Here is a 27,740-nt window from a genome sequence, read left to right on the forward strand (position 1 = left end):
TTGTAATGAGGGCCATAGTCAGTATACGTTAGAAATGCAAAAGAAAGTGATACAGGTGATGGTAGAGCACCTGCAGAATGAGTGTGTAAGAAGAAAGATTTGTTGTCCCGCAGAATTGTTGAGTGTTTATAAGAGAGCTTTTTCGATTGATACTTCTTCGACTGCCTTAGCGCTTGATTTGGCTCTGTTGCTTAGTAAGCGTTCGGAGCTGCCTACTTCTCAGTTGCCTATGAGAGAGGTCCCTCCGACATTTGTCCCAAAAGTTGAGATTGCGGCTGATGCTGCACGAGGTATAGTAGCCGGAGAAATTCCTGCACACTACGTTTCACAGTTTGTTCACGTCCCGTTTTCAAGACAGGAAGTGAACACCATAAAGCAATCTATTCCTGATATAAGAAAAAATCCGACCGGATTCTATAAAGAAATAGAGTCGGTCTTACAGTCGTTGGTATTCACTTTAAGTGATATTGACCTATTATTTCCTGTACTCCTGCCAGTTGATTTGTGGAAACAGATTAGGACTATAGATTACATACCTGGGTTGGGAGATACATGGGATAACATGACTAGGCTGGACAGTGAAAGACCAGCTGGCGAATGACCACCTCAAGTGATATTAACCTTGCCTGATAGAATTATTGTAAAATTGAAAACTATGGTTCCAGAAAAAAGAATCATTTGGGACAAGCTTACGGCCTGTGTCCAAGGAAAGTCTGAGGGTGCTACCGATTTTTTCAATCGGTTCGAGGAGGTATTCTAGGATTTCAGTGGACAAGACTTGGGCACAGATTGAGGGAGAAGGTTGTTTGTCGACAAATTTGTACGTGGATTGCTGCCTGACATCCAGTTACAGATTATATCCTCTGAAAGCGCTTGGCATTCTCTCATTGGTTTCATGCATGTCACGATGTGGGTTTTCTCATTCACTTGCGCCCATTGTGTGTGTGTGTGTGTGTGTGACAGACATGTATTGATGTGCATACTTGCCATTTGGGATCTATCATGACATGGAGATTTCAATGTGGGGTGGATGGAATACTTGGTTGGGTGTTTGGACTGGGGTGGCGTGGGGTGGGATTTGGGTGGCCATAAGGGCCATGAGTGTGGATCGTGATGACGTGTTGGGGGACATGAGTCGGGGCCTGCTGGCAGGTGCCCGTCACTGCTGGGTGGGTGGGGGTGCAGGCGGACATGAGTTGGGCCTGCTGGCAGGTGCCCGTCAATGCTGGGTGAGTGGGGGTGCAGGGGGATATAAGTCGGGGCCTGCTGGCAGGTGCCCGTCACTGCTGGGTGGGCAGGGGTGCAGGGGGACATGAGTTGGGGCCTGCTGGCAGGTGCCCGTCACTGCTGGGTGGGTGGGGTTGCAGGGGACATGAGTTGGGGCCTGCTGGCAGGTGCCCATCAATGCTGGGTGGGTGGGGGTGCAGGGGGACATGAGTCGGGGCCTGCTGGCAGGTGCCCATCACTGGGGGTGGGTGGATGGGTGGGGGACATGAGTCGGGGCTCACAAGTGTGCTCACAAGTGCATGGGGCCATGTGGGCTGACTGCAGGGCATGGTGAGGGTTGTAGGGTAGTCCCCTGTGGTGTGGGCTGCCTGCAAGGCATGGGGAGGGTGGAAACCGCACACCCGGGAGGGCCCACGATGCCAAATCGTGTGTGAAACTCCTTGCGCACCCCAAAATACACGTACCCCGCTCGCACAGGGCCTATCGTGTGTGAAACTCCCCGCGTACCCCACAAATACACTTACCCCACTCGCACAGGGCCTATCGCGTGTGAAACTCCCTGCGTACCCCACAAATACATGTACCCCGCTCACACAGGGCCTATCACGTGTGCAACTCCCCACATACCCCAAAAATACACATACTCTGCTCGCACAGGGGCTATCGCGTGTGAAACTCCCTGCGTACCCCACAAATACATGTACCCCGCTCACACAGGGCCTATCACGTGTGCAACTCCCCACATACCCCACAAATACACGTACCCCACTCACACAGGGCCTATCGCGTGTGCAACTCCCCACGTACCCCACAAATACACATACCCCGCTCACACAGGGCCTATCGCGTGTGAAACTCCCTGCGTACCCCACAAATACACATACCCCACATGCACAGGGCCTATCGCATGTGCAACTCCCTGCGTACCCCACAAATACACATACCCCACTCGCAGAGGGCATATCGCATGTGAAACTCCCAGCGTACCCCACCAATACACGTACCCCGATCGCACAGGGCCTATCGCGTGTGAAACTCCCTGTGTACCCCACAAATACACATACCCCGCTCGCACAGGGCCTATCGCGTGTGAAACTCCCCGCATATCCCACAAATACACATTCCCCACTTGCACAGGGCCTATTGCATGTAAAACTCCCCGTGCAACCCTCAGAATACAGGTACCCCTCTCGCGCTACCGAACTCGTGTGGGAAAAGTCCCACCTGTGGTATGGGCTGCCTGTGGGGCATGCACTGGGGTGACGGGCTGCCTGTGGGGCATACACTGGGGGGGATGGGCTGCCTGTGGGGCATGGGGAGGGTGGATGGGCTGCATGCGTGCATTCTGAGGGGTGCGCTGGGAGTTTTACATGCGATTTTGCTAGCGCAAGAGGGGTACGTGTATTCTGAGGGGTGCGCAGGGAGTTTTACACGCGATTTCGCTAGCGCGAGAGGGGTACGTGTATTCTGAGGGGTGCACAGGGAGTTTTACACGTGATTTCGCTATCGCGAGAGGGGTACGTGTATTCTGAGGGCTGCGCGGGAAGTTTTACACGCGGTTTTGCTAGCGCGAGAGGGGTACGTGTATTCTGAGGGGTGCGCAGGGAATTTTACATGCGTTTTCGTGATTGAGGGGCTGTATGCTGGTCCACTGGCTTTGCGCCATGTACTGGATTTGTGCGTTGTTAATGGCGCACGGGGCGGGGTTAGGGGCGTAACTGGCGCTGCTGCAGGGTCGCTGTGCCACTCTGCGCCACGGCTGGTTATGGATGTTAAAATGAATGAATACACTGTGCGCTGAAATGGGTTTTGGCGCAAGCAGCTGGCGCAGAGGTGCAGACTGCCACACGCGCACACGGTGCGCCAGCCGCGTGCGCCACTTTTGCGCTGATTTCCATGAATTACCCCCTTGATGTGCTTTCATCTGTATTTACTGTTTCTTTTTGCACTCGTTTTTAACAATAGGAAATGGCATTCAGGGAACCGAACAGCACGTTAAGTGCGAACGTTGGTTGTCCCCTGCATGCAATTATCGCTTTTTAGTAAAATTGGCCTGACTGATTAAATTGTTTCTATACTGAGCATGAGAGTGTTTTATTTACAGACAGTGATTTATTTACACACTGGGCCAGAGAGATGTATTTACAACTACCAAAAAGTGCCTGTACTCCTCACAGGTTCTGTAGACAGACATGATAACATTCTCATCAACTGTTGAAAATCAATGACCCTGTAGGTCGCTGTTCCGAGGCGCTTATCGCTTGATGTGCTTTGTACTCTGAATTAAACTGCACTGATAATGGGTGCGTGTGACAGGCTGACATTTCCCAGAGCAAATGTGGAGGGGAGGCAAAAGTTGGTGTGCTGCAGCATATTGGGAACTTCTCTGCACTCTCCCCACCTGTTGCCTCACCCTGGTCCGGTGCAGTGTGTTGGGTGCATTGCAGTGCAAATATCTCAGAAAAGGTGCATCCTAGGGTCCTGAAATATGGTTTTCAATACCTTTGAGTTTTGTTCCTGACGTCAAGATGCTCAAAAAAAACATTGTCCAGTCCGTCTATGACCACATTAATGTTTCGCTGATTTCAGGCAACCATCTCATGTGTGAAAGATCAGGGGTTTATCCTGGATACTTCACAATTCATATAATGTTTCAAAAAGTGGATTTGCCACACTTTTATAAGGTCCGTTTTTAGTGCAATTTTTATTTTTATTTGTTTATCAATTGTTTCATGTGGACTTAAAGCCCCAAGTGTGGTCAGCCGACACATGTTTCGACCGCGTAGGTCTTTATCAAGGCTGATACATATTTTCGAAAGGTTACACACATCTGCACGTTGCATGTGTCCCTGTAAACAGCATCAGGCATAAGGCAGTGGAACTGTGCTTTTACATCGGCATTGTGTTGTTTTAAAAAGCATCAAGCATTGCCAAAAGTCAATTGTTTTTATGTAAGAAAGTTTCACTGTTCATTTAAAAAGAAACACGCATTGGTAAAAAAGCCTATAGCTTGGGGTGTTTTGTATCGTAAATCACACTTTGCATTTAATTTAAAGTGAATTCAACTAGGATTATTTTCGCCACCATCCAAGGTCTGTTGTTTTCACGCCAGCATCTGTACTATATATATATATATATATATATATATATATAGACTTTATATTCAGTTCATGTAACATTTATATACATTTTATATCAAAATGATATCAACATTTTGGGGTCAATCATTTTTTGGGGGTTATTACATTAATTTTATATAAACATATTGTTTATATACATTTTTTTATTAATTTGTGTATACATTTTTTATTACAAATTAATTAATTTCTAAATAGACATTGATAATAAAATATATTAATATGAAGTACATTTTTCATAAAAAATATATTAATTTTCATATTCATGTTTGTATATATTTTATATAAAAAAGATATCACAGATATATCAAAGATATCACAGATATTGCAACGTAATATGCCAAATCGACCAGACATTATTAGATATTACCTATCATTAAGTGGGAAAGGGTGCGTGGTAAGAGGCAGAGCCATTTAATTTGTGGTTTGGGGTTCTAGTGCGGTTTTTACATTATGCAAAGGAGACAACCCAATTTTAGACTGGTGCAGGAGCAGGGAGGCAGGTCTGTAGAATGAGGGATTGTTTGGGGGGCTGTGTGTTTTTTTAAAAAAAAGTATAAGTGTGACTGTGGCTATGTTGTAACAGGCTGGATAAATGCCAGTGTATTGGGAGGGAGGCTAAAAAGGGCTGAAAGGTGAGAGGCGGTGGCAGGTGCAACCTCCTCATAGTTTAGGGTGCAAAGGGATCAAAGGGAGAGCAAGATGGGTTTGCTTTTTCTCTTTGTATACAATGTACACTTGAGGAGAAGAACAAAGCGAAGAACACCCTCCCTGGAGATTCTTAATTCTGCATGTACTGCTGGCCTGCAAGGAATGCTGTTTTTTGTGCAATCATTTGCCTATTGATGAATGCCCGTCATTAATAAATATCAGGAGGTCGCTGTCTGCGAAATTTGCAGACTATGATGATTGGCGTTCTGATGACGAATTCTGGTTTCGTTTTCCTATTCGGCCATGAGACTCCCATTGTCAATTGCAGTGATCAGGTTCCTTCGTAAAATTAATTAATCTGATTACACTGAGATAGAAATCAATTTGAGTAATCAACTATATAGGATGGTTTAAAATTATGCGTTATAAATTAGTATTTTAGATTAACTGCTTGTAACATGCATTTTATGATTTTAATGATTTGTTCTATTGTTGTAAAGTGTAAGGTTTATTTTAAACCCATTCACTTAAATAATGACATTAAAATAATAGGTTGCAGTAAGATGTAAGATGGTACCAGCTGTGAAACCTGAAGTGTAACGCGAAGGACAGAGATCCACAGAATTACAGTGCAAGTATCTATAGCTGGCACCTTACTCCTTACCTTGCTTACTTAATTAAAATCACACTGCTCCCCTGGACATAAGTGGGATGGCTAACAACCAAGAGTGATAAGTTCCTGCATTAACGCCAGAAGTAGCTACTTACGCAGTGGTCGAAGTGAGTGCGAACAGTCGGGAGCGGTGTTCCAGAACTTTTCATTTTTACTGTTAACAGCTCCACTACTTTTTGCAACCATTTTCACCATTCCGGAATTATTCTTTATGAAGTTAAAGCACACTACTTCACTTTACCACCGGACATCAGTTACAGCTCAACTGATATCTATTTTATGTCTGAATTCCACCAATGTTTTGATTTTAGGATATATTGTGAAATCGTTTAAACTGTAGAACTATGAAATTGTTAATGAGCTGTCTAGTATTGCGTTTTAAATTGTATTTTTGAAAATTCTGTTAAAGTTTTACAACTGATTACAGATATAATTAAACATAAATACAATATCTGTTTCAACTCATTTGGGTAATCAGCCAACATGACTGCAACTCTTGAAAAATGTGTTGCTCGTAGCTCCTTTCCGTCCTACTCTGTCCCCCGGCCGAGTCACAGTTACACGACTGTTTTGGTAGACTTCTATCACTGCTCTAGAGACAAAGAACACCATATTCTGTTTCTTCTTTCTGCTGATAAGAGTGCTACAGAAATTCAAAACTGCCCAGCTCCAATTTATCTTCAGTCAGTGTCCACTGGACTGAAAGCTCACCAGGGCCGGTCTTACAACAGATTGCACCCCAGGCGGGAAGCATCATTGGCGCCCCGTCCCCCGACCTGTGATCTCATGCATGTGTCATGGGCTGAGCAACGGGAGTGGGGACTATGAGTTAACAAAATTGTCAATGCTGCCATCTGCTGAATTTCATGAACCTCACAAAACAGCAATAAGAGGGTCAAACTCGAACAGACCTGGTTATGTTAGTCTGCTTTTGCTCTTCATTTTTAGTAACAATGACCAGTTTTCTGCTGTGACTCAGGTCAGAGAATCGACAATTTCAGATCTACACTAATGTCATTTGTATGACCTCAAACATTTAGCCACTCTTAAAAGGTGATGAACTGGGTAATGAACTGGTCTTGAACAGTGTTACTCGAACCTCCAAGAACAAGCACCAGCAACATACCCACCGATAGCTGTACAAGCCCGTCTATCTCAGCATTAAAATACATGCATTTATGCAATATGTATTGCATCAAATATTTCATGGGAAGTTAAATATATTCAGGAGGGACACACGTAAACAATATCACTACTCCATGTGAGTGGTAAAGTCTACTTTAAACATATGCAGAGAGTTGACATGCATGTACAATTCAACATAGCTCCCAATGTTAATGTTGGAGAGGTGGCGTTCTAAAATTCTGACATTACAATGTGGACTTTACATTGAAACACACTGCAGAGCATTACCACGGCAGAGAAATGGCAGTTCGAGTATTGGGGTTTGTTTCGCTCATGCTCGTGGACTCTCAAAATTCTTAAATGTTTCCTACGTGATCACTCATTTTAGCTACCAACAGCACCATTAAATTGTAAGATTTCAAAGAAAAACGATGTCTACCATCCCAACATAAAAACAAGGTGGAAGGCAACCTTTTCTTGGGACTCGTTGAGTTTACTTTTTGCAAATTACTAGTTGCGTGCTGCTTGAATAACAGCGGCCCTTGCACATTGTGCAGTGTATAGATGAATTTCATTTCAAGGGACTTGGAATACTGCGGGTATGAAGGGAAGCATCTCCAGTGTACCCCAAGCGTAGTGCGCTTTGCCCTCCACCCTCACCCCCCAGCCTTGCAGCCCTGTGCTTTTTCACATTCTCCATTATGGTAAAGAACATTGTCCCGAGTTTGGGAGAGAAATCGACTATGCAGAAGGAGCTGCCTCCACAGGGTGTGTTTAGCTACAGGTGTATCAAATGCAGAAATGGGTGGCATCAAGAGCCCCATGCTCTGAAACACCTTTTGCGCACTGGTTGATCACACAACAGAAAGTGTGAGCAAGTGATTCCCCAACACTTGAGACCTGGCTTTGATTAATGTGGCGTTAGCTAGTCATGGCCATTTCCCAGCGTTTGTGTTAAAGGAGATCGGAAGCTGCACCTTGCAGGGTATTTTAAAGGCCATGAGCTGATGCTACATCATGTCGCCCCAATGGAACAAAGAAAGTGAAGCATGCATCCTGCAAGTCTGGGTATTTGCATTATACGGAAGACGGGCCAACTGTCCACGGAGACGGTTTCTACTGTAGTTGCTGAGACGCTTTCCCAAGCCAGCTGTTGTGCAGACTTCGCTCAGCTTTTGGTCCAGCGCCTGCATCCATCCTTCACACCATCATTCACAAGGCGCGTTCGTGTAGGTGTTTGTGTATCTCGTTAGACTAGCGTGATTGCTATTCCAAACAAAAGAAGCACAACGACACAGAAGAGTATAAGACAAGTCTGAGCGAACAGTGAAATGTATGAAACTCTTGCACTAAAATAAAGTCAGCAGTGCATGCCCAGGAAAGAGGGAACGACAAACAATATGCTCAGGAGCAGGAACTAGGGGGGGGTGTAGTAACCCCCAAACCGGCCCAAGTTTGGTACCAGCCCCCAGGGCCTCGCCCTCAAAGTGATTTTGGCACGGCCACGGGCCGAATGGCAGACGGACAGACCAATCCAACCCTGCTGGAACATGCAACTGTCTAAGATCTGCTGATGGTGACACTCTGCCCAGGTCTTCTGAGAACCGGCCTTTTGATCTCCTGAGGATAGTCCACCACCAGTGCTCGCTTCCTTTTTCATGACTACTTGTGCCTTGGCAAAAGTGTCTAGCTTTGTGGCCTCCAGAGGCTGTTCTTGGATGGCCCAGTCATCTCCGCAATACCATTTTCAAATAAATAAAACGCCTATGCAGCAATAGGCCTCACCTGCGAGGACAGAAGCAGGAGGAAAGAAGTGTGCTTGCCCCGGCAGGCTGTAGTTACAGCCGGGTGTCCTAAAACAAGGCCAATTAGCGAGGGCAGGATGCAGCAACTGTTTGTATTTGCTTATTCTGTTGCTGCTTGGCAGTGTGTGCTTGTGATGGGAACAACTTCAGGATTTAGTGACCCAATCGCTCCTCTTTTCTGTAATGGCTGGGGCCGACAACACCAGCCAGCACCAATCGATGCACACTTCAGTGTCAGTGCGCGTCCATAGCCTGGAGGAGGGCACACTGCACGTGCGCCCATGGGTCTAGCTGGCACCAGCGGCGCGGGCACCACCCGGCCGGGGGAAGTTAATAAAGCAACAAATGCTGCTAATTTATTTGCCAATTGTCCTGCCCTGCCTGAGGGCCGAGGCCAGGCCCATTTCTTGGCCCGGACGAGGCGGGCAACTGCCCGGGCGCAATTGCCCCAGTCCCTGGCGCCTCTGTAGGGGATGGAATTCCCCAGTTTGTGGGGCGGCAAATTGATGTGGGAAAAGTTCCACAGGTCAGGTGCTGGCGCTGCTCCTTCCGACTGTAATGTCACGTAGTACAAAAGTACTACGTGACATTACAGAAGTCAAAGGCTTCCTCTGACCACTTTCGCGCCACTTGGGGTGGGGGGCATAAGCACACCAATAAAAACACTTTTGGTCCCCCTGTTGCTAAGACCAGCCCCTTTCTTCACAATGCCGGCAGGAAACTGCTAATGGTGGCCCATTAGTCACTAAATGGTTTCGTGCTGGCATTGAGATGGGGGAGGAGGTGCAGTGGGCTGTGGAGAGTGGGCGTGCCTTGCAGGGACACACCGTGGGCCCCGACACCGTACAAACGGAAACCCGTTTGGGCCCATGGTACGTCCCTGCAAGCCCAGAAAATGGCCAAAATAACAGTTTAAAGCAGCGCTATTTCTTTCATGCCGCTTCTTTTCCAAACTATATATCAATTACACTTTAAACCACTTCCATGGCACAGGTAATGAGTTACTTCACTATGCAGATAATAGTTTTGGCCAGTGTTGCTGAGTAAATATTCTTTAAGCTACGAACTGGTTTATTTATTTATTTATGCAATGTTTGTCGGGTACATGGAGACGGATAATTTATTTATTTATGCAATGTTTGTCGGATACCTGTATCCGACACACATTGCATAAATAAATAAATATGCAGGTACCCGACAAACATTGCATGAATAAATAAATAATCCTGGTCCATGTATGCTTACAACAGTCAAGACTTTACTGTATCAAAGCATACACGTGATTCCCATTCAAAGAATGTTAAAGTGATTGTTTATTGGGTTCAGGTGTCTCCTTGTCATTGCCCTTTTGGCTTAGGTTGCCTCCAAACCCCCTTCAGCATCTTGTGTTCTTTATTGGTTGTATATACTGCATCCTATGCCATATTCATGGTCTCTTGGTGTGCCCAGTCCTCATTATGTGCAGCCTAAGTGGGACTGGGCATAAAATTGCCTTGGGCACCAGTGAAAAAGTGGCACACCGTTGCAAATGGCAAATCATTCCTTGTGTGACGGACTGTTTGACTTTGGGTAGGAGTTCCTTAACGGTGTATTTTGGGAATGGCGCGCAGGGTGCAGTGGGAATGGTGCACGGGGTGCGGTGGGAGGGGTGCGCCGGGTGCGGCGGGAGGGGAGCGTGGGGTGCAGTGGGAGTAGCGCATGGGAAGGGGTGCGGGGGGGCGCATTCCTAGTGTTTCGCCTTGGGCACCAAATGGACTAGAAACTGCCCTGGCCGAGGCCACAGCCTGCAGCAGTGCCAGTGGTAGAATACACGTGTAACACGTTAGTTTCCTAACATTAAAAAAATGAACATGCACATTCATTTTTATAATGTTAGGAAACGAACGTGCAACACGTGTATTCTAGCACTGGCACTGTGGACTGCTGGTGCAGCGCTCCCTAGAGCCTGACTGACATCAGGCAGCCGCCTGGGCTGCCTGACGCAAAGACCGGCCCTGATCAGACCTAACGGAGAGCGACACAGAGGAACTAAAAGTATGTTTGAATTTTTTTAGACGAGATGTGCTTGCTGCGCCAAGACGGCAAAAAGAACAAACAAAAAAGAGGTGGAAATGCAAATCAGGGCAAAGGAAGAGGCGGCTGAAACAAACGAGGAGGGGACAAAGGAGCAGGAAGTTCCCAGAACAATACCCCGGCCAGATCTCTGCGCTCTGGCAAGTGAGCGAGGCCGATACACAAAACGATGGCAGCTTCAAAATAATAAACCTGTCAGATCATACCTTAACTGCCTCTCAACAAAAAGTTCTCCGTTTGGGATTCAATTTCTGTCCCAATGCCAAAAATGACTATGTGGAAACCAGGGTAGATTTGGATCATTTCATCAGAAAGGTTCGACTCAGGAAATACTTTGCCAATAATAGCTGGCAACAACGCAAAAGGGAAGCACAAACAGGAACAACAGAAATCGCAATAAGGGAGTTGGACATACTTACCGATCTTATGGAACTCGAGAAAGGAACTGACATGGGAGGAGAGACTTTACCGATTGATCTTACAGAAGTAGGGATCAACACAGATTGGAGGGCCAAAAGTAACTTGAAATCCAAATCGAAATTTAATCCAACAACAACTACGGGGAGTAACATTGAAGTGTTTCAAAGCCTCGTTATAGAGGACTTAAAAGGTTTACGCCGAAGATCCAAAAACCTAACACCTAAAGATAACCTGACAGTAAATGAAAGAAAAACATTGAAAGACCTTCAGGAACTGAAGAATTGCATCATAAAACCTTCAGATAAGGGGCGTAACATAGTCCTACAAACAAAAATGAATACATTAGGGAGGCATACAAACAACTCAATGACACCAACTGCTATGTGAGATTGAAAGAAAACCCCATCAAGAACTAGAAACAAACGGTGAAATCGTTTCTCGAGAAATATGAAGAAATGGGCATTATATCAGATGAAACTTCCACATTTTTGCGGATCAGTAATGCCATAACTCCAACCATATATTTTCTACCCAAAGTTCATAAGAACTTGAAGAAACCACCGGGGAGACCCATAGTTTGCCTAATAGGCTCAGCATTGGAAACATTTTTGTACAAAATAGAAGATATTCCCAGGGAAACAGAATACTTAATGGCAACAATGGATTTTGTCTCTTTATACACATCCATTGGACATGAGGATGGTAAAACAGCATGCCTACACTATTTAAATTCCAAATCTTTGAACTTTCTGAAACACACCAAGATGGTGATGCAAATGATCGACCTATGCCTAACAAATAACGTCTTCTTCTTTAATTATGAGAATTTTAAGCAGGTACAGGGGACTGCAATGGGAACGACTTTTGCGCCTTCGTACGCTAATCTGATGATGGGGGCATGGGAGGAGCTTGAGGCATGGTCAGACACCAATCAGGAACATACACAGAATGTGGTTTTGTGGCTTAGATGCATCGATGATCTATTCATCATCTGGAAAGGGACTGCTAAGGGCTGGTTAGAGTATGTCAAAAAACTGAACCAAAATACCAAAAACTTAAGATTTACTGAAACTCACAGTCGGACACTTATCACCTTTCTAAATGTGAATATCAAAATTGTCAACGACAAAATAACCTGTGAGCTGCATAGGAAAAAGATTGGCTCCAATACTCCATTACATGCACACAGCGGACACCCAAAAAATTTTATCTGGAGTGTCCCTTATGGGGAATTTGTGAGACTAAGAAGGAAGAACACCACCCTAGAGTCTTACGACAGAGAGAGTAAGATAACGGCTGCAGGTTTCAAACGGCAGATGTATCCCAAAATAGTCATCGACAGAGCCTTTCTTAAAGCTAGACTAATTGAGAGACAAACTTTACCAGCTGGAAATAACAACAAAGAAAAATCAGGAGGGGAAAACAGTACAAGGGTTATACTCACGTTTGACAGCCAAGCGCAAACAATTAAACACATTCTGCAAAAATATTGGAATATCCTGTTAGCTGACCCAGACCTGGCCAATAGCCTCAAATCTCACCCAGAGGTCACCTTCAGAAGGAATAGATCCTTCAAAGATATTCTGGTCCAAAGTTTTATGGCCAAAGAAGAGGAGAAGACACAAACTGGTATTACCCAAATTGGTCGTTTACAATTGTTCGAATGAACAATTGACCGAATTTAAAGGGTCACAATTGACCTTTTCACAATTGACCGAATATATATATATATATATATATATATATATATATATATATATATATATATATATATATATATATATATATATATATATATATATATATATATATATATATATATATATGGGTTTTGGGGGGGTTGGCGTTGGGTGGGGGGTTGTGGGGGGTTTCCCCCTACATATATGGTACAATTGACCTTCACAATTCGGTCAATTGTGAAAAGGTCAATTGTCATTCGAGTAGTTGTAAAACGATCAATTCGTATACAACCCACAAACTAACTGGCTAAGAGCTAAGAAGAAAGGCATTCATAAGTGCACTCGTTGTAACATTTGTAAATATGCAATCAACTGTGGAACATTCACACATCCGGCGACAGAACACACAGTGACGATCCCACAATGGATCACCTGTGAAACTGATTATGTAGTCTATGCCCTCACCTGTGCATGCCAGAAATGGTATATTGGCAGCACGAAGTGTAAGTTGAAAATCTGCATACACCAACATGTGCGTGCCATTTTACATAATGATGCGAACTACCCAATGGCAAAACACTTCTATGAATGCCACAACAAAGAAATAGACAGTTTCAAATTCTTTGGCATACATAAAATAGAAATGGGCCCAAGGGGAGGCGACAAAGAGAAGCTGCTCAGACAAAAAGAAACTAGGTGTATACTGGACTTCGAAAGCAAACAGCCCAAGGGGCATAACATTGACGAAGAATTGTACACCGTTCTGGTCTGCTATAAAATGCTCATGTTCCCCGTCCAACAATCTACTATGATAGAAAAACCTAGATAGCAACTATGTGTGTCCATAACATTAGTTTTAACTCATTCCCCGTAGGTTTCTGATGCTGATCTTGTAAATCGAAAACAAAGTACAAACCCAAAATTTCTGCTTTCGATGAATGGCAAAAATCAAGTAGTTGTTTCAATGCTTTTTTAATGTACAATTTGTATGTGTTATTTGAGATTGCTTTTAGTACACTTGTTGCAAATGAAATATAATTTCAACAAAACCTTGTATGAGGGTTAGATGGAAAAAGATCAGGGGTAGGTTGTCACAATCATATTTTAAGGATGCTGTATATTTATACACTGTGGTCAGTTTCGACAAATAGCCTAAAAACACTGGGGGGTGCTTATTTAAAACCTATGCTAGGAATAGCTGATGTGACTAATATGCTACCAATACCTGTGTCATTGCAGACTCAAGAGCAAACACTGTCAATGCACTAAGCACCTTATAGAGGCACTCTATGTAGACAGTCTGGTTGGGTTCCAGATAGTTGCCATAATTGCTACACACACTATGGGGGTCATTCCGAGGTTGGTGGTAAGGGAAAAATGATGCCGGTAAGTGATTACCGGCATCGTATACCTCTACGGCTCATTCTGACCAACCAGACAGCTATTTACGGCACCGCAAAGTACGATGCAGTAAATAGCGGTCTTGTGTCGCGCGCGTGACACACCGTGCCGATATTAGCGGCATGGCGTAAACTGGAGCTGATCACAAGGAACGCGCACACGTAAATATCGGCCTCCTTAAGGCCGTTAAGTACCTTACCGGCATGGAGTACATACAGGCATCTCAGAGAAGGAGTAAAGAATCCTGAGCAGTAGTCCCCAGAGCCACAGGTGCACACAAGCAGCACAGGTGTAGTCAATGGAGACTGCCACATCAGAAAAGGACGACACCCACACACCACACCCCCTCCCACACCGTGATGAGACCAATAGTGGTAGCAGTACATGAAGCAGGAGGCCCTGCTTGCAAGGGCACAACCACAAGAACAACACCAACAACACCAGGCCCCACCACAGAGGAGACACAGGGGGAGAAGGAGGGTGAGACAGGCCAGCATGCAGCACCAGTGCAGCCTCCGTCACCACCCCAACATCCCCCATTCCCACGCATCAGGTCCGGTCCCTCAAGCGAACCCCTGAGCAGATACACAGCTTGACTGTGACACCATCACCACCATAGTTGGCCTGACAAATTACGAGATAAGTGAGCATCATGCAAATACACACCGCTATCCCCGCTCAACTGAAGGTGGTGCCTTTGCCCCACATCCATGCCACAGGCACCTACCAGCACACAGTGGGGCATGTCATATCACAACCGTCCATTTCACGATGCAGAACCAAGTGCTGGATCACCTCCTCAAGCACACAAGGGACTACAGATCCCTACCATGGACTACCCAAGAGATATATGACACAAAAGTTGCCTCCCAAGCATTGGCAGGCATGCCAAATTGCATGGGTGCCGCTGACTGCACCCACGTGGATTAGGCGGACCCGCATGGCATGCAGGTGGCGTATCACAACCGCAAGCAATACCACTCCACCAACATGCAGACAGAATGCTATGCAAGCAAGAACATCACACATGGGTGGGCCCGACATCCAGGACTAACTCATGACTGAATGGGCCAGCTGAACTCCACGCTACCCTGCCGCATGGAGCGACATGCAGGACGACGTGCCTGGCTGCTTGGTGACTCGACTGACGGTGTCATGCCAGTGCATTTGTGCCATGAGGTAGGTGCCTGCATAAGCAAACTGCGTTGAAATAATGACGCCAGTGCACGAGGTTCACCCCACCAAACACCGTGCCACAGAGCTAGTGTAACGGCACATGAGTACAGATTCCCACATTGATGGAGTAAGGCACACACCTAACACAACATAACCAACATGTGACAAGGCCAAACACATGCACCACTCAATGGCGGCCCCCACACACCCTAAGGGCATATAGGGAGACACACTGCATATGCAGAATGTGGCTGCCTCCACCATGTGACCACACTGGAGAGTCATCCCTGGGAGTGGATCGAACTGAGGGCAGCAGGGATACCACACCACATCACCGGTTCGGCACACCCATATGAGTGGTGGAAGTCACCATAGTACAGATCAGAGCAGTATGATGAATATGCCACTGACTACAGCCAACACACCCAACTACAGAATCACACAGTACACAGCACTTCATGGATCTAACCTCAAGACTGCTGCATGTATAAACGATGCATGTTCTACAAGATGTGCGTGCCATAGTTCATAGACCATCTCGAAGATGCTCCCCCCTACAGCATTACATTGCACAGGACACATATCAGGGCCATGACTGGAGTAAATGCATCCATGGACATGTGCATATGGCCATTGACGACCTGCTGCCATGTAAGACAAGTTCAGTACTCCACCATGACAGTCGAAACACTTACCTTCATTGGCTAGACATGCTGGTGTTGGTGGCTGTCCCTTGACACCATGGTACAGGACCCCTGTCAGAAACCCACAGAACAGGCCCAAGGAGCCCTACAATACTGCCCATACCCGTGCATGCGTGGAGATGAAGCAGCCACTTGGCTTGCATAAGGCACATATGAGTTGCATAAGCTGGTCTGGTGGGGGACCCATGTACTGCAATGTGTAGGTGTCCAATACCCCCATGTCATGTGTAATGCTGAACAAAATGTGCATCCCTTGGAACGTGGCCCTGTCCCCTGACATGGGACTGCCAACACCAGATGAAGATGGAGTGAAGGAGGAGGAGGAAGGGGCAAGGCAGCATCATGGAGCCGGTGCACAGGAGGGACATGTCATGTGGCAAACATTGATTGGTCATCAAAACGGAAACACAAGTCAGCAGAGGGTGGCATGACATGGGCACACAGGGCACTGAGTGTGTGGATACCTGTACACCATGCACTGTCAGACATCATAATACACATGCTCAATGATGAATGTCCACACAGGTTTAATTTTGCGACACCAACGGTGTAATGTAAATTCAACTGCATAAGTGTAATAATTCCCTCCACCACCCCATTCCCCTCCCCCCTGCCCCCCAACTCCGCAACAAACCCTCACCCCCCTGCTCCCCAACTCCGCAACAAACCCTCACCCACCGTCCCCCTCACCCCCAACTCCGCAACAGTAGTTCGATTGTGTCCATCAAGGCCACATGTGGCAGCTATGCCAACTACTCCATGCTCCCAGGGCCCGGGAGAGGCATGTCCCGGCGGCGCTGTGAACGCAGAGAACGTCGCACTGGGCTTGCCGGGTTAGAGCGACTGGATGAGGGGGTGTCCTCTTGCTGAAGTTGCTGAGTGCTATGCACAGCCTCGAGGGCATCTGCAATGCGTCCAAGGACTTCGCAAAGCCGGTTTGTACCGTCAATGACCACCTGACGCATTGCCCTCAGTTCGTCTAGCCACTCCACCCTGGCCTGGCGGTTGTCTTCATTGAACTCAGTGATGAGGCCAGTGAACTGTGCCGCACGCAGTGCATCCTGTGATGGGGTTTCATCCCTGCAGGGGATGGGGCTTACATACCCTGACAGGGCCTCGACCGGGGGACTGGGCACGGGATTGGCGTCTCCCTGTGCTTCGCCACGTGCACCTCGGGCAGGTGTGTCAGGCTCCCCTGGGTCACTGCATGATACCTGGGGGACATTGCTTGGCTCTGGGGTGTGGACGGTGGGGTAGAACTCCTCCTCTGATGCCCCACAGATGGACAAGGGGCTGTCCATGGTTTCCAGGGGGGCTGTGGCTGCCACCTCCCCAGCGATGCTCGACTCCTCTGACATTGGGGTGGGCATTGTGGCAGGCGCCGATGCAGGGAGGGATAGGGTGGTGCACCCTCTATGGGCCTTCGAAGAGCTGGGGTGGTTGTGTCCTTCTAGGCTGGTATGCGGCGGACCCTGCCTTTGCCCCTCGAGGTGGTGGGATGGCTCGTCTCGGCCTCCTCGCTCTCATGCTCACTGTCTGTGGGGGTAGAAGAGAGGGACGGCATGAGTGATTGTTTGAGACGCTAATTACATTAATGGCTGCATTCACATTTCAGTCATTTGGGGTTTGTGGCCTTTTGGGCGTGACAACATGTGTCTGATTTGTATGCAGGTGTCAGAGTCACTCATCCTCGCCTGGTACTGTGCAGTCTGACTCGCACACTGCCAACCCAGCTGCACAGTGTGCATCATGGGATGTGCCGGTTTGTGCACTATGTGTGATGTGTGTTATGTACTTGCACTTGGCACTTGCTTGGGTGGCAGTTGGCTCAGCATGATTTGGAGGGGGGAGGGCACCATGAAAAGGTGCCTTGGACAGCCCTTGGGTGTGTATTTATCATATAATTGCCATTGCCGGTGTTGACTTTGGACACTCACCTCCCTCAGCAGACGACGGTGGCCCACACTCCATTTCACCGACGCCTTCTATGGATGCGGTCCCAATCAGTGCAGTGCATGTCTCCTCCCATGCCGTGAGTTTCATGGGGGAACTTGGGCCCCCTCCGGTCTGCTGTGCCTGGCTCCGGTTGGCGGCGAGGTTGCTCCGCACCCTCATCCGCAAGTCATCCCACCGCTTGCGGCAGTCCCTGGGGGTGCAGGGGGTGGTGCCTACTGCGCTCACCCTTTGGGCAACTTGTGCCCAGATGTTCTTTTTATAGAGCACCACTTCCTGGCGCATGTCCCCGCTGAACACGACGTCAGCGTGCTCCTCCAGGGTGTCTACCATGGCCTGCAGCTCTTCCGGGCTAAATCGCTGCTTGTGGAGCCGGTCTGCTGACTTCTTCGGGGCTTTTGGCATTCCTGCAGTGTATGATGGCCTTTTCCGTAGTTCAGATTGCTCCCACGGGTGCTGCCTGATGAGGATAGCAATGAATTGTGTTTTTAAAGATGGCCGCTGCGCTCCTTCCCATTCCTGTGCAATGACGATATTTCCGGTTCCGTTATTTAGCGGTGTCCGTAATTTACGGTCTCCGTAATTTACGGACACCGCTATTTCCATGGCGGTATTGTTACTTACGGTACACATCATGCTGTTAAGGGGTTTTACGTGCCCTTTTGCGGCATGTCGCTAAGTGATTTACCGGCATGGCGCAAAGCTTGTGCCCGCGAAGTCGTAATGGCCCGCAATTAGCGGTCTGAGGCCAGATCGGAATCGTTCTTTTCGCCATGCCGGTAACGCCCGGTACTTACCTCCAATCTCGGAATGAGGGCCTATGTGTTTGGAATATTTCAAAGTGCTGATAGCAATGTTTCCTTACAGACAGCCCCACTTTAACATATGAACAAGAGTTTGAGGATTGACATTAGTCATCTAACACGATAGATTTGCGGTATGTCCTACTGGAGAAACCCTGGTTTTCAAGACATACATTTGGTATTTTATCCTAAGAACATAATATGCTGCAATTGCACTCGTCACTTTAAACTTAAGAGCCAATGCTGCTAATGCACTAAGCACTTTAATAGTCTGAACATAAAGATATGCACTTGACACCTTATTCTGTGAAGGTAATATGCTGCTATTGCACATGTCACTTTAATGCGAAGAGCTAATATAGCTAAAGCACTAAGCTGTTTAGAAAGGCATTTCATGTGACAAAAGGATATCCTAAATGGGTTCCAGACGATTTAGCACAACCGCAATAACCAGCATTTTGCGGTCACTCTCGTTTTGTTTCTAAATGCACACAGGAAGGAAATTCCGAAACATATGGAGGCTTTAAAGTTACATTGTAAATGCACGTAACACCTAACATCAGGCACCAAATGTGGTAGAGCATCAAAAACAATTGCACACACATAGCGATTTTATGTGAACCCACATCAGGCAAAGATGGCTGACACAGGATTCGAGTGTTTGGTAAAAGGCAAAACTGGTCCTTCTACTATTGTTATGTATACTCTTTTCCATCCCCCTCCTCTCTACCCTTTCCCTCATGTTTTAAAAATGGTTCCATGACAATGAGGCAAATTGTTATGAACAAGCGGCGAGGTAGCCGCAAAACGCTTGAACGCCTCAGCACTGGTAGTGCTGCACTTGGGAGGACCTATATATTGGTATTTTCTATTTTTGGAATGTTTTTTTTAAACGTTTTGTATTTTTCCCTGCAAAACGAATAAAGGAAGGAATGAAAGAAAACACTGGTCTGGACCCGAACATTTTTCTAACCTGGATGGGCCATGTTGGCGCATGCCGCAATCTATTCACTACATAGCTAGCCTCAAGAATACTTTGTCTGCTTGCGTTTCTTCACATCTGCACACGTGTAAAATTACTTGATATCTTCATACATTTTGTAACATAAACATCTTATGTTCATCTCGATCCTGAAATGCTACTTATCTTTGATACTTTCATGATGCCTACAGAATATCTATGTTCTCTTGTCTCTACAAATCTTCTGGGTGCGTCATTCTTGCTTTGTATGATGTCACCAATCTGCTCTTTTGATCACTTTTCACACTTCTTTTGGTATTTAAATGGCCGTCATATTGTCATGTATGCAGGTATGGTTTTCGAAATGGGAACCTTGCTTCCAGGATTCTCCTTGGTATTGGTATCTTCACTGGCACTGTACGTATTTCACATTCCGGTTCCCAGCATATAGGCAACATGGGCGCGATGCTTGCAGTGGGGGTACTTAGCTCCTTCTATACACTCCCCCCTCTGGGTAATTCATCGACCACTCTCCCATCACCCTTCACATCTAGACATCCTTTTCTGAAGAAATGCTTTTTTGGGACCCTTTTCCTTATTACTCATTTCAGGCATCCAGCTGACTTCACGTGCTCATCCTTGTTCCATGTCATAGGCATGCACTGTTCACTTGGACTGCAGTAGATCCATTTCCCCACATACTTCTTGTGGTTCTTTGGGTACAGGAATTTCGTTCCCTCAGGTGCATGGAAACTGGCTTTCACATAATCTCTGATTTCTTCATTTGTTAGCTCCTTAGTTTTCCATCCTGATTCAACCTCAATCATGATCTTCATTCCTATAGCTTTCTTTACAGTATTCTTACATTGTGAAATAGTCAATTGTATTGCACAGCCTCCAAGTAACAGCATCACTATCAGGGCTCTAAGGAATTTGAACATGTCTGACATCCATTGTGGAACCCACGAAAAGAGTGATCCAAACCAACTGTCATCAGCAACATCTTCCACTTCATCTACCATCTGGACAAGTAGTTATGTCAGCATCTCTATGGCCTCTGTCAAGGTGCCATTCTCATCATCATGAGAAGATATAAACATGCAACATGATTCTCCAATTTTGGTACAAACACCTCCATCCATAGCTGTAATAATGTTCAGGACGTATCTGTTCTGAAGAGACATCAGTCGTATGACTCTCAGCTCTTCCCTTATAGCATTGAATCACTTTATGGTAGTGTTGACTGTCTGCAACAACTCCCATCTGGTTATTTGTAATGACTTAGTATTTGCTGCTGTCTGGATCTTTGGCATGAACATTATCGTGAATATCGATGAAGTTTGACTGAACAATTTCTCATATGGGATGGAATCAAACGCTTCTATTGGCTTGGCTGAAAAATAGTTATTTCTCTGCATTTGATTTATCAGCTCCACAGATCTCTTCTTCCTCAGATGAACATCTGCTTTTGGAAATTCACCAATGTTTAGGTCACTTTTAGGAATCACCAATGCTGGAACATCAACATTTACTATAGAACATATTCCCCCCAATCCTTGGGAAGCTTCATATATGCTCTGGATCCACAAGCCCAGTAGTGATCCATTATCACTGCTGTTCCAATGCACATTCCTGGTACCTCAAAGATTCTACCACAATTCTGGTTCTCCCCAACTTTTCTTGTGCCATTGTTTATGAAACACAGCTTTGCACTTTCCAAAGGCACTATCGGCAAAGGCCCTCCTTTGTCTTTGACCCATGTCAATAGTTTTGCAAGTTTTGACCATAATGGTTTACACAGTTTTTCAGCATTTTCAACAGTTGGCTTGTAATGACCAATTATTACCCAATCTCTACAGATTACCACACCTTCTTCCCAGCCATCTGGTGAAAGCACTAAACCCCAAATCTGCATTTGTCTTCTTTCCTTCCATTTTCAAATCTCTTCTGCAGATATTCCTGGACTCGTAAGTCTTCTGTTTACTTCCCATCTGATTCCAGCTCCTTTTACTCCAGGCTTTTCGTATCTTATCACAGGATTTTTGGTATGCGCTCTTAGTCTGTTCTTTGTGTCTTGAGCATAGTCATATTCATCCGGGTCTGTCCATTTAGTTGGCCATTTTAGATAAGCTGTTCAGCCCATGAACTGACCTCTTGTTCGGCAGAATGCAATGTGAGATAGACAATGTGCTGTCACGACATCTATTTCAATAGCTATGCAAATCTTAGACTTCCCCATACGATAAAGCAGGAGTGCACATACATAGTATTCCTCCTTTGATGTACTCTTTCCGACTTCTTTCATCTGCTGATACCACATGTTGTTTCCCAAATGTTCTGTTCTATCTAGGTAATCAAACATCCAAATAAACCTCCAGAAGCTTCGGAGCAAAAGAGCCTTATACACCCTATAAACATCCACAGTTATGCCAGACATTCTTGGATTCTTACCCAAATTTATGCTAACAGTTGCACCCACCACATCGTGCAGCCCAATAGGGGCACCAAGTTCATCCCCCTATTGAACCGTCAGTCTGTGTAATCCAGTCTCATCCAACCATCCAACTGCCCGATCCAAAGCAAACCCTTCTCTTCTAGAGTACAACCTCCCGTAAATGTCCATAAACTCCCTGCAAATATCCTCCTGATAAACCACCATGTTGCCATTCACATCCTTTATACCATCACACAACTGCTTGTCCCCCCTCTTCACTAACCATGCAGGGAGACAGCCCGCCCTATCACCTTCAGAATGTTGCTGCTACATATCCTGCACATTGAAAAGCATTCAAGTTATCCCTTGCCTTAGCCAAATCTCTCCCCACCTGACCCTTGGAAGCCTGCACATCCTCTCCCCTACCTTCTCATCTAACTAACCCAACCATATCCCTAAACAGCCTTTGGATGGTATCGGTGAGTGCTCTCCATACCCCCACCCTGGCAGAAAGACAGAGGCCTCTGATAAACACCTTCAGCACCTCTCCGATGGTCAGTGGACCCCCAGTTACACTGAACAAACTGGGTAATCTCATTTTTAAGAGAATATCTAAATGCTGCATAGTAATATTGAACTTCCAAATCAGAATAAAGGTCACCCAGAGCCGCTTTGATATTTCCAGACAAAGGGGTGCGTGATCAGATAGAGTCCTGTCCAGATATTCTGCACCCACGACCAACCAAGCCTCTTCTTGCCCAGATAGTACTTACCCAATTCGCAAAAAGGAGCTATGGATTCCAGAGTAATAGGAGTAACAGCTCTCCGACCCATGCTTAAGTCACTATACATCAATAAGTAGCAGATCGGATATAAGCCTGGAGAGTGTCATATTCGTCTGGTTCAGCAGCCTGGTACATTTACTCAGCTTGTCCAGTTCCTGACATAAGATACAGTTAAAATCCATGAACCACCACACCCCATCCACACAATGCCGTATAATCAGTGCGCTCATGCTTTCAAAGAAGTCTGCTTAGTCCACGTTAGGAGCATAAGTACCCAACAACAGCAATGATCGGCCCATGACTCTATCCAATATCCCTCACTATATAGAAGGAAACCTGGTAAACACTGGCCCACCAACGAGTGAAGAGTGTCTATTCTGTCTGAACCCGGGGGGTTGTCTAGACTTTAATTATACATAAAACAGAGCGCGAATTACAGGTTGAACCACAAAAATGACCATCAATGGTCAAAAACGATCTTAAAATCAATAATAAAGTTTCAATCAATTATTAACAAAGTTAAAAAGTTATTAAATCGCAAGGTTGTCAAAACCAACACATACGTCGCATGACAGGCATAAAGCATAGGAAATTGTTAATTTCAATCAATGATTATCATTCACAGATTAGCATGTGTACACCCTACTACGCTTTTATTGTGTACAACTCTCTCCTTAATATCAGGTGAAACAATGTATAACTCTGTTCAAATCCAGAGAGTTATCTCGACATGTTTCTGTTCATAAGAAGTTAATCAAGAAAATTCATCAGGAGGATAAAAGGTCACAAAAATCCTAATCCAAAAAGCAATATCCAATTTTTATAGAGCTGGTTTAGTGCAACCTTGAATGGTGCTCGTGGGGGCTCTCCACTTCTTTTGTTCAGTCGAAGTAGGTTGATTAGTAATCCCTACTATGCATCTTTACGAGGCCCCAACCACTCTCACAAAAAGGTAGAGAGTACTGTGGCGTGGCGCTGTATACAGGATGACACATAATTCGAAGAGTATCAGAGATTTAGAAAGGTGGACCTGGTTGTAGGTGTCCTTGGTAGCTGTTCCAAATTTCTAGTGGGAATCATAGTAGACTTGTCAAGTTGGAATATTAAGAGTCGCTTTGGTTCAGGCCAGCCGTACCCTGTCATCGTGACATCAGTGATTACAATGTCAATGGTAGGCTTCGTGGTGTCTCAAATGGCCGTAAATGCCTGGTTTGCTGGCTTCCTTGTAGGTGGACACGACAGGGGCAGTAGCCTCCGTTAGAAGTAGGTCTACACAGCGATGTGTTTCTCTCCTTTTTTGTCCATTCACAAAGGAGAGAAGCACATCCCAGTGCTCAACAAGTGCCAGATTCTGTGTAATCCTACTTCTCACAGAGGTTACTGCCCCTGTTGCATCCACCTACAAGTGTTCGAGCCTGGTTGACCTAGGTATGCTAGCCTATTAAGTGTGATGAAAACTGTACCAGGATGGTCAAAATACTGGAAAACATGGCAGCGGCTTTGTAAGAGTGAAGAAAATGAAGCCTATTAAGTGGTAGTTCTCATCCTTTATAATGTCTATTGAAGTATTGATTTTTATAATGATATTTTAATTCCAATTTCGGGTCCCTTAAATGTATGAAGTTTGATTTTTCATGTTTTATCTAGAAAATGTATTAGCATTCTACTGGAACCGCAAAGCAAACTCTGTGATGGAATGATGTATTCATGAGGAATAGGAAGAGGGCTGGATTGGTGTAATTTTTTCTTTGTTTCTCGCAGCCCAGCTTGGCAAGCTGCTTGAAGAATGAAGGCCTGCTTTGTGGTATTGGTTGCTCTTGTCAGCACCGTGGAACTCCAGAAGCAGGAGAGCTGCATGCAAGGTCATCCTGGGGTGTCCGGGACGCCTGGCCACAACGGCTCTCCTGGAAGAGATGGACGAGACGGACTGAGGGGTGACAAAGGAGATGCAGGTACCATTGAGAAAAAAGAAAGTCATGGGTAGGCAGAGCTCACCTTGCCATAAACATGGCCCTCCAATAGGTGGTGTGGACTAACAGGTCAAAATATTTTCTGAAAGTGTATGAGTCCTTATACGGAGGTCGAACAAAGCCAAATAACCTTTTGGTGCCCTTTCAGGACGTTAAGCTCTTTGCATTTGAGCCCTTTGTGCCATATAGTATGACTAATATCCATTTGCATATCAGTCTTTTGCCTCCTACTAGAACAGGGCAGCTCCAAAATGCAAAGCAATTCTCGCCTGAACAAAAGACACGTTTCTCCTTTGTTGGGCCTCATTAGTGAAGCAGAGTTGAGGTGCAGCATCTCTCTAGGCGTAGAGGGCCAGGCGTCCATTACTTGAATACTATTTGTCACAGGTGAACACCACAGAATACACACACCACAACTCCATGATGTTTCAACACTGTTATTGTAAGGGTGAGGTTGACTCGTTGGTGAATGCCTTTTGGGTATGAGTTCAAACAAGAGGCTGTGTCTAGGAAAAAGAGTGAAGGGGTAGAAGGACAAATTAAATCTAGTGAAGAACCTATTCTAAAGGACTTGATTAGGCCTGTAACTATGGGCCCCGGGGGCATTACCTTATGCGGTAATGGCCCGCAATCTCGGTGCATATTGCTATTAGTACCCCAGTCTGTTAGACCGGGGTACTGTTTTTTTTCCCCGGCTGCGAACTTGTTGCGTTTCGCAGCCGGAAAAAAAAGTAAAAGAAATGGCCGCCACGGACAGAAAACATAGTCTCTTTTCTCTTTCCATGGTGGCCATAGTAAACAAAGAAAATAGCCGCCATGGAAGGGGAGAAGGGACTGCGTGTAGTCCCTTCTCCCCTTCCATGGCGGACATTGATGTATATTGAAAAAAAAAGTAAACAAATGAAAAAATCACTGCCATGGAACAGCGAGAAGGGACTATATGTAGTTCCTTCTCCCTTTCCATGGCGGCCAGTCGCGGGAAGAACTCCGGGCCCCGCTGAGCTTCGGGCCTTCTTGGGCAGGTAAGGCCAAGGCGAGGGCCAATGAGTTTGCATTTTACAATCTCATTGACTCTCGCTGGGTACTAATGTCCTGAGTCCAATCCCCATTCTAAGTGTGATTGATCAGCAGTGCCCAGCCAGGACAGTGTTCCCAAAGTCACTCACAGTCACAGGGAGTCTATCGGGCCCAAGCACACTTCTTTGCATTGACATGCATCCTGGTTGTGATCTTTGCCTTTGTATTTGATGTTTCCATTGTCTTTGTCTTGTTATGTCAACCTTCCCTCACCATCTCCTAGAGCGTTCAATTGCCAGTATATTGCTACCTGTTCAAGTCCTGTGTTGGACCCCTCTTGCCTTGGGAGACTGGCATACATAGGTATTCTCCTCCTTAGCAGGGTCCCTGCAAGTCCAATTTTAACACCCCCACCTGGAGTCTCAGGTTGTGTCCTGCAGTACTGTCTTGATATTGGGCAAAATCTTCCTCGGGGCCAGCCCTTTGAGAGCAAAAATACCCAATTCAGCCCAAAATACAGGTTCTATTGTGCTGAGCAGTGATCTCATGCTAGTGACAAATGACACCCTCAAAGCTTTAGCATATTTATTCTAAGCAGTGAATTTCATATACATTTGGTATTCAAGTTAGAGAATATTACAAAGCATAAAACAAAGAGCAATGCAAAATATAGTGAAACATGGAACTTAGATAAACATAGAGAAATATAGAGAAACATAGAGAAACACAGTCTTACGTCCCTTAATCTCAGCCCTGGGAGACCTGGGTTTCTCATAGAAAAACAAGGCTGGAGGACACCGTGAGAGCCAATCCCGGGCACCTGACTGTACACGAATCAAGTCCACAGGCGATCTCCCCCTGATCCATGTGTGCATGGATATTTTATAACCTCTTGCTGTCAGTCACCATGACGCACAGTTCCAGAACTTTCCCTGTGCAACTGGCTCATGGAAAAAACCCAGCTCTCTCTGAGATGCTCCCTGCTCGCTCCTACCCCCTCCCTTGTTCCCATCTGCGCTGGCTGAGGAATGTCTTATCAGTACCTTCCCAGAGAAAAGGAAGATTAGCTTGGAGCCAGGGCTAACGTTAGTGAGGCTGAATATTCTAAGGGAAGCAGGGATGTATTAACCCCATCTGCAAGCTCTAAAAGGCATGCACTCATAGCTTAGTGTTTATAGCGCTTAAGACTGGCTATCTAAGCGCTATATAGGTGCCATGATGTTCCAAACACTCCAAAAACCTATTAGCTACATAGCTGGGGGCCCTCCCTGCCTGTCTATCAACAATGTGACCTATTTCATACTAGGCCTGCATATTCCTTGTAGCTCACTACTGCATAATGGAAGTGCTACAACAGACTACTGTCAGCATTTTTAGCACATACTTTGAATACACTATTGGCTTTCAGCGGCTAATGCTGTCATCTAAAGCCCTGATTGGCAAGGTTGCAATTTCGTGTATCACTACATTCCACCCCTATTCAACGTTTGTGCGACAAATGCTGACTAATACCTATCAATATAGTATTTAGTGCAGTGATAAAGACCTTGGGGCTTTGCAAGAGGTTTAAGCAAACTATCTTATAGCGGTTAGTTAGCGTGGCATGCAAGGTAAAACACTACCTAAACAAAAATGTACACAAAGTGAACAGTGACATATACCCTTGCCAAAACCTGGCCTACACAAAAATACCTACGCCAAGTGAACATGGACATTTACTCTAGCCAAAACCTGGCCTACACAAAA

The 27,740-nt window shown here is 45.8% G+C and overlaps 1 protein-coding gene across 1 annotated transcript in view; it reads left to right on the forward strand.

Moving 5' to 3' along the window:
- The window catches only part of C1QTNF9 (C1q and TNF related 9), a 118,121-nt gene that overhangs the window by 31,845 nt on the left and 58,536 nt on the right, over positions 1-27,740 (forward strand). Inside the window, exon 2 of the mRNA XM_069640038.1 lies at positions 24,769-24,959. Coding sequence (XP_069496139.1) covers positions 24,794-24,959 — 166 coding nt within the window. The 5' untranslated portion in view covers positions 24,769-24,793. The remainder of the gene's footprint in view (positions 1-24,768; positions 24,960-27,740) is intronic.

The sequence above is a fragment of the Ambystoma mexicanum genome, chromosome 7q, assembly GCF_040938575.1.
Source record: "Ambystoma mexicanum isolate Mex_15411 chromosome 7q, UKY_AmexF1_1, whole genome shotgun sequence".
In the NCBI taxonomy this organism is placed as follows: Eukaryota; Metazoa; Chordata; class Amphibia; order Caudata; family Ambystomatidae; genus Ambystoma; species Ambystoma mexicanum.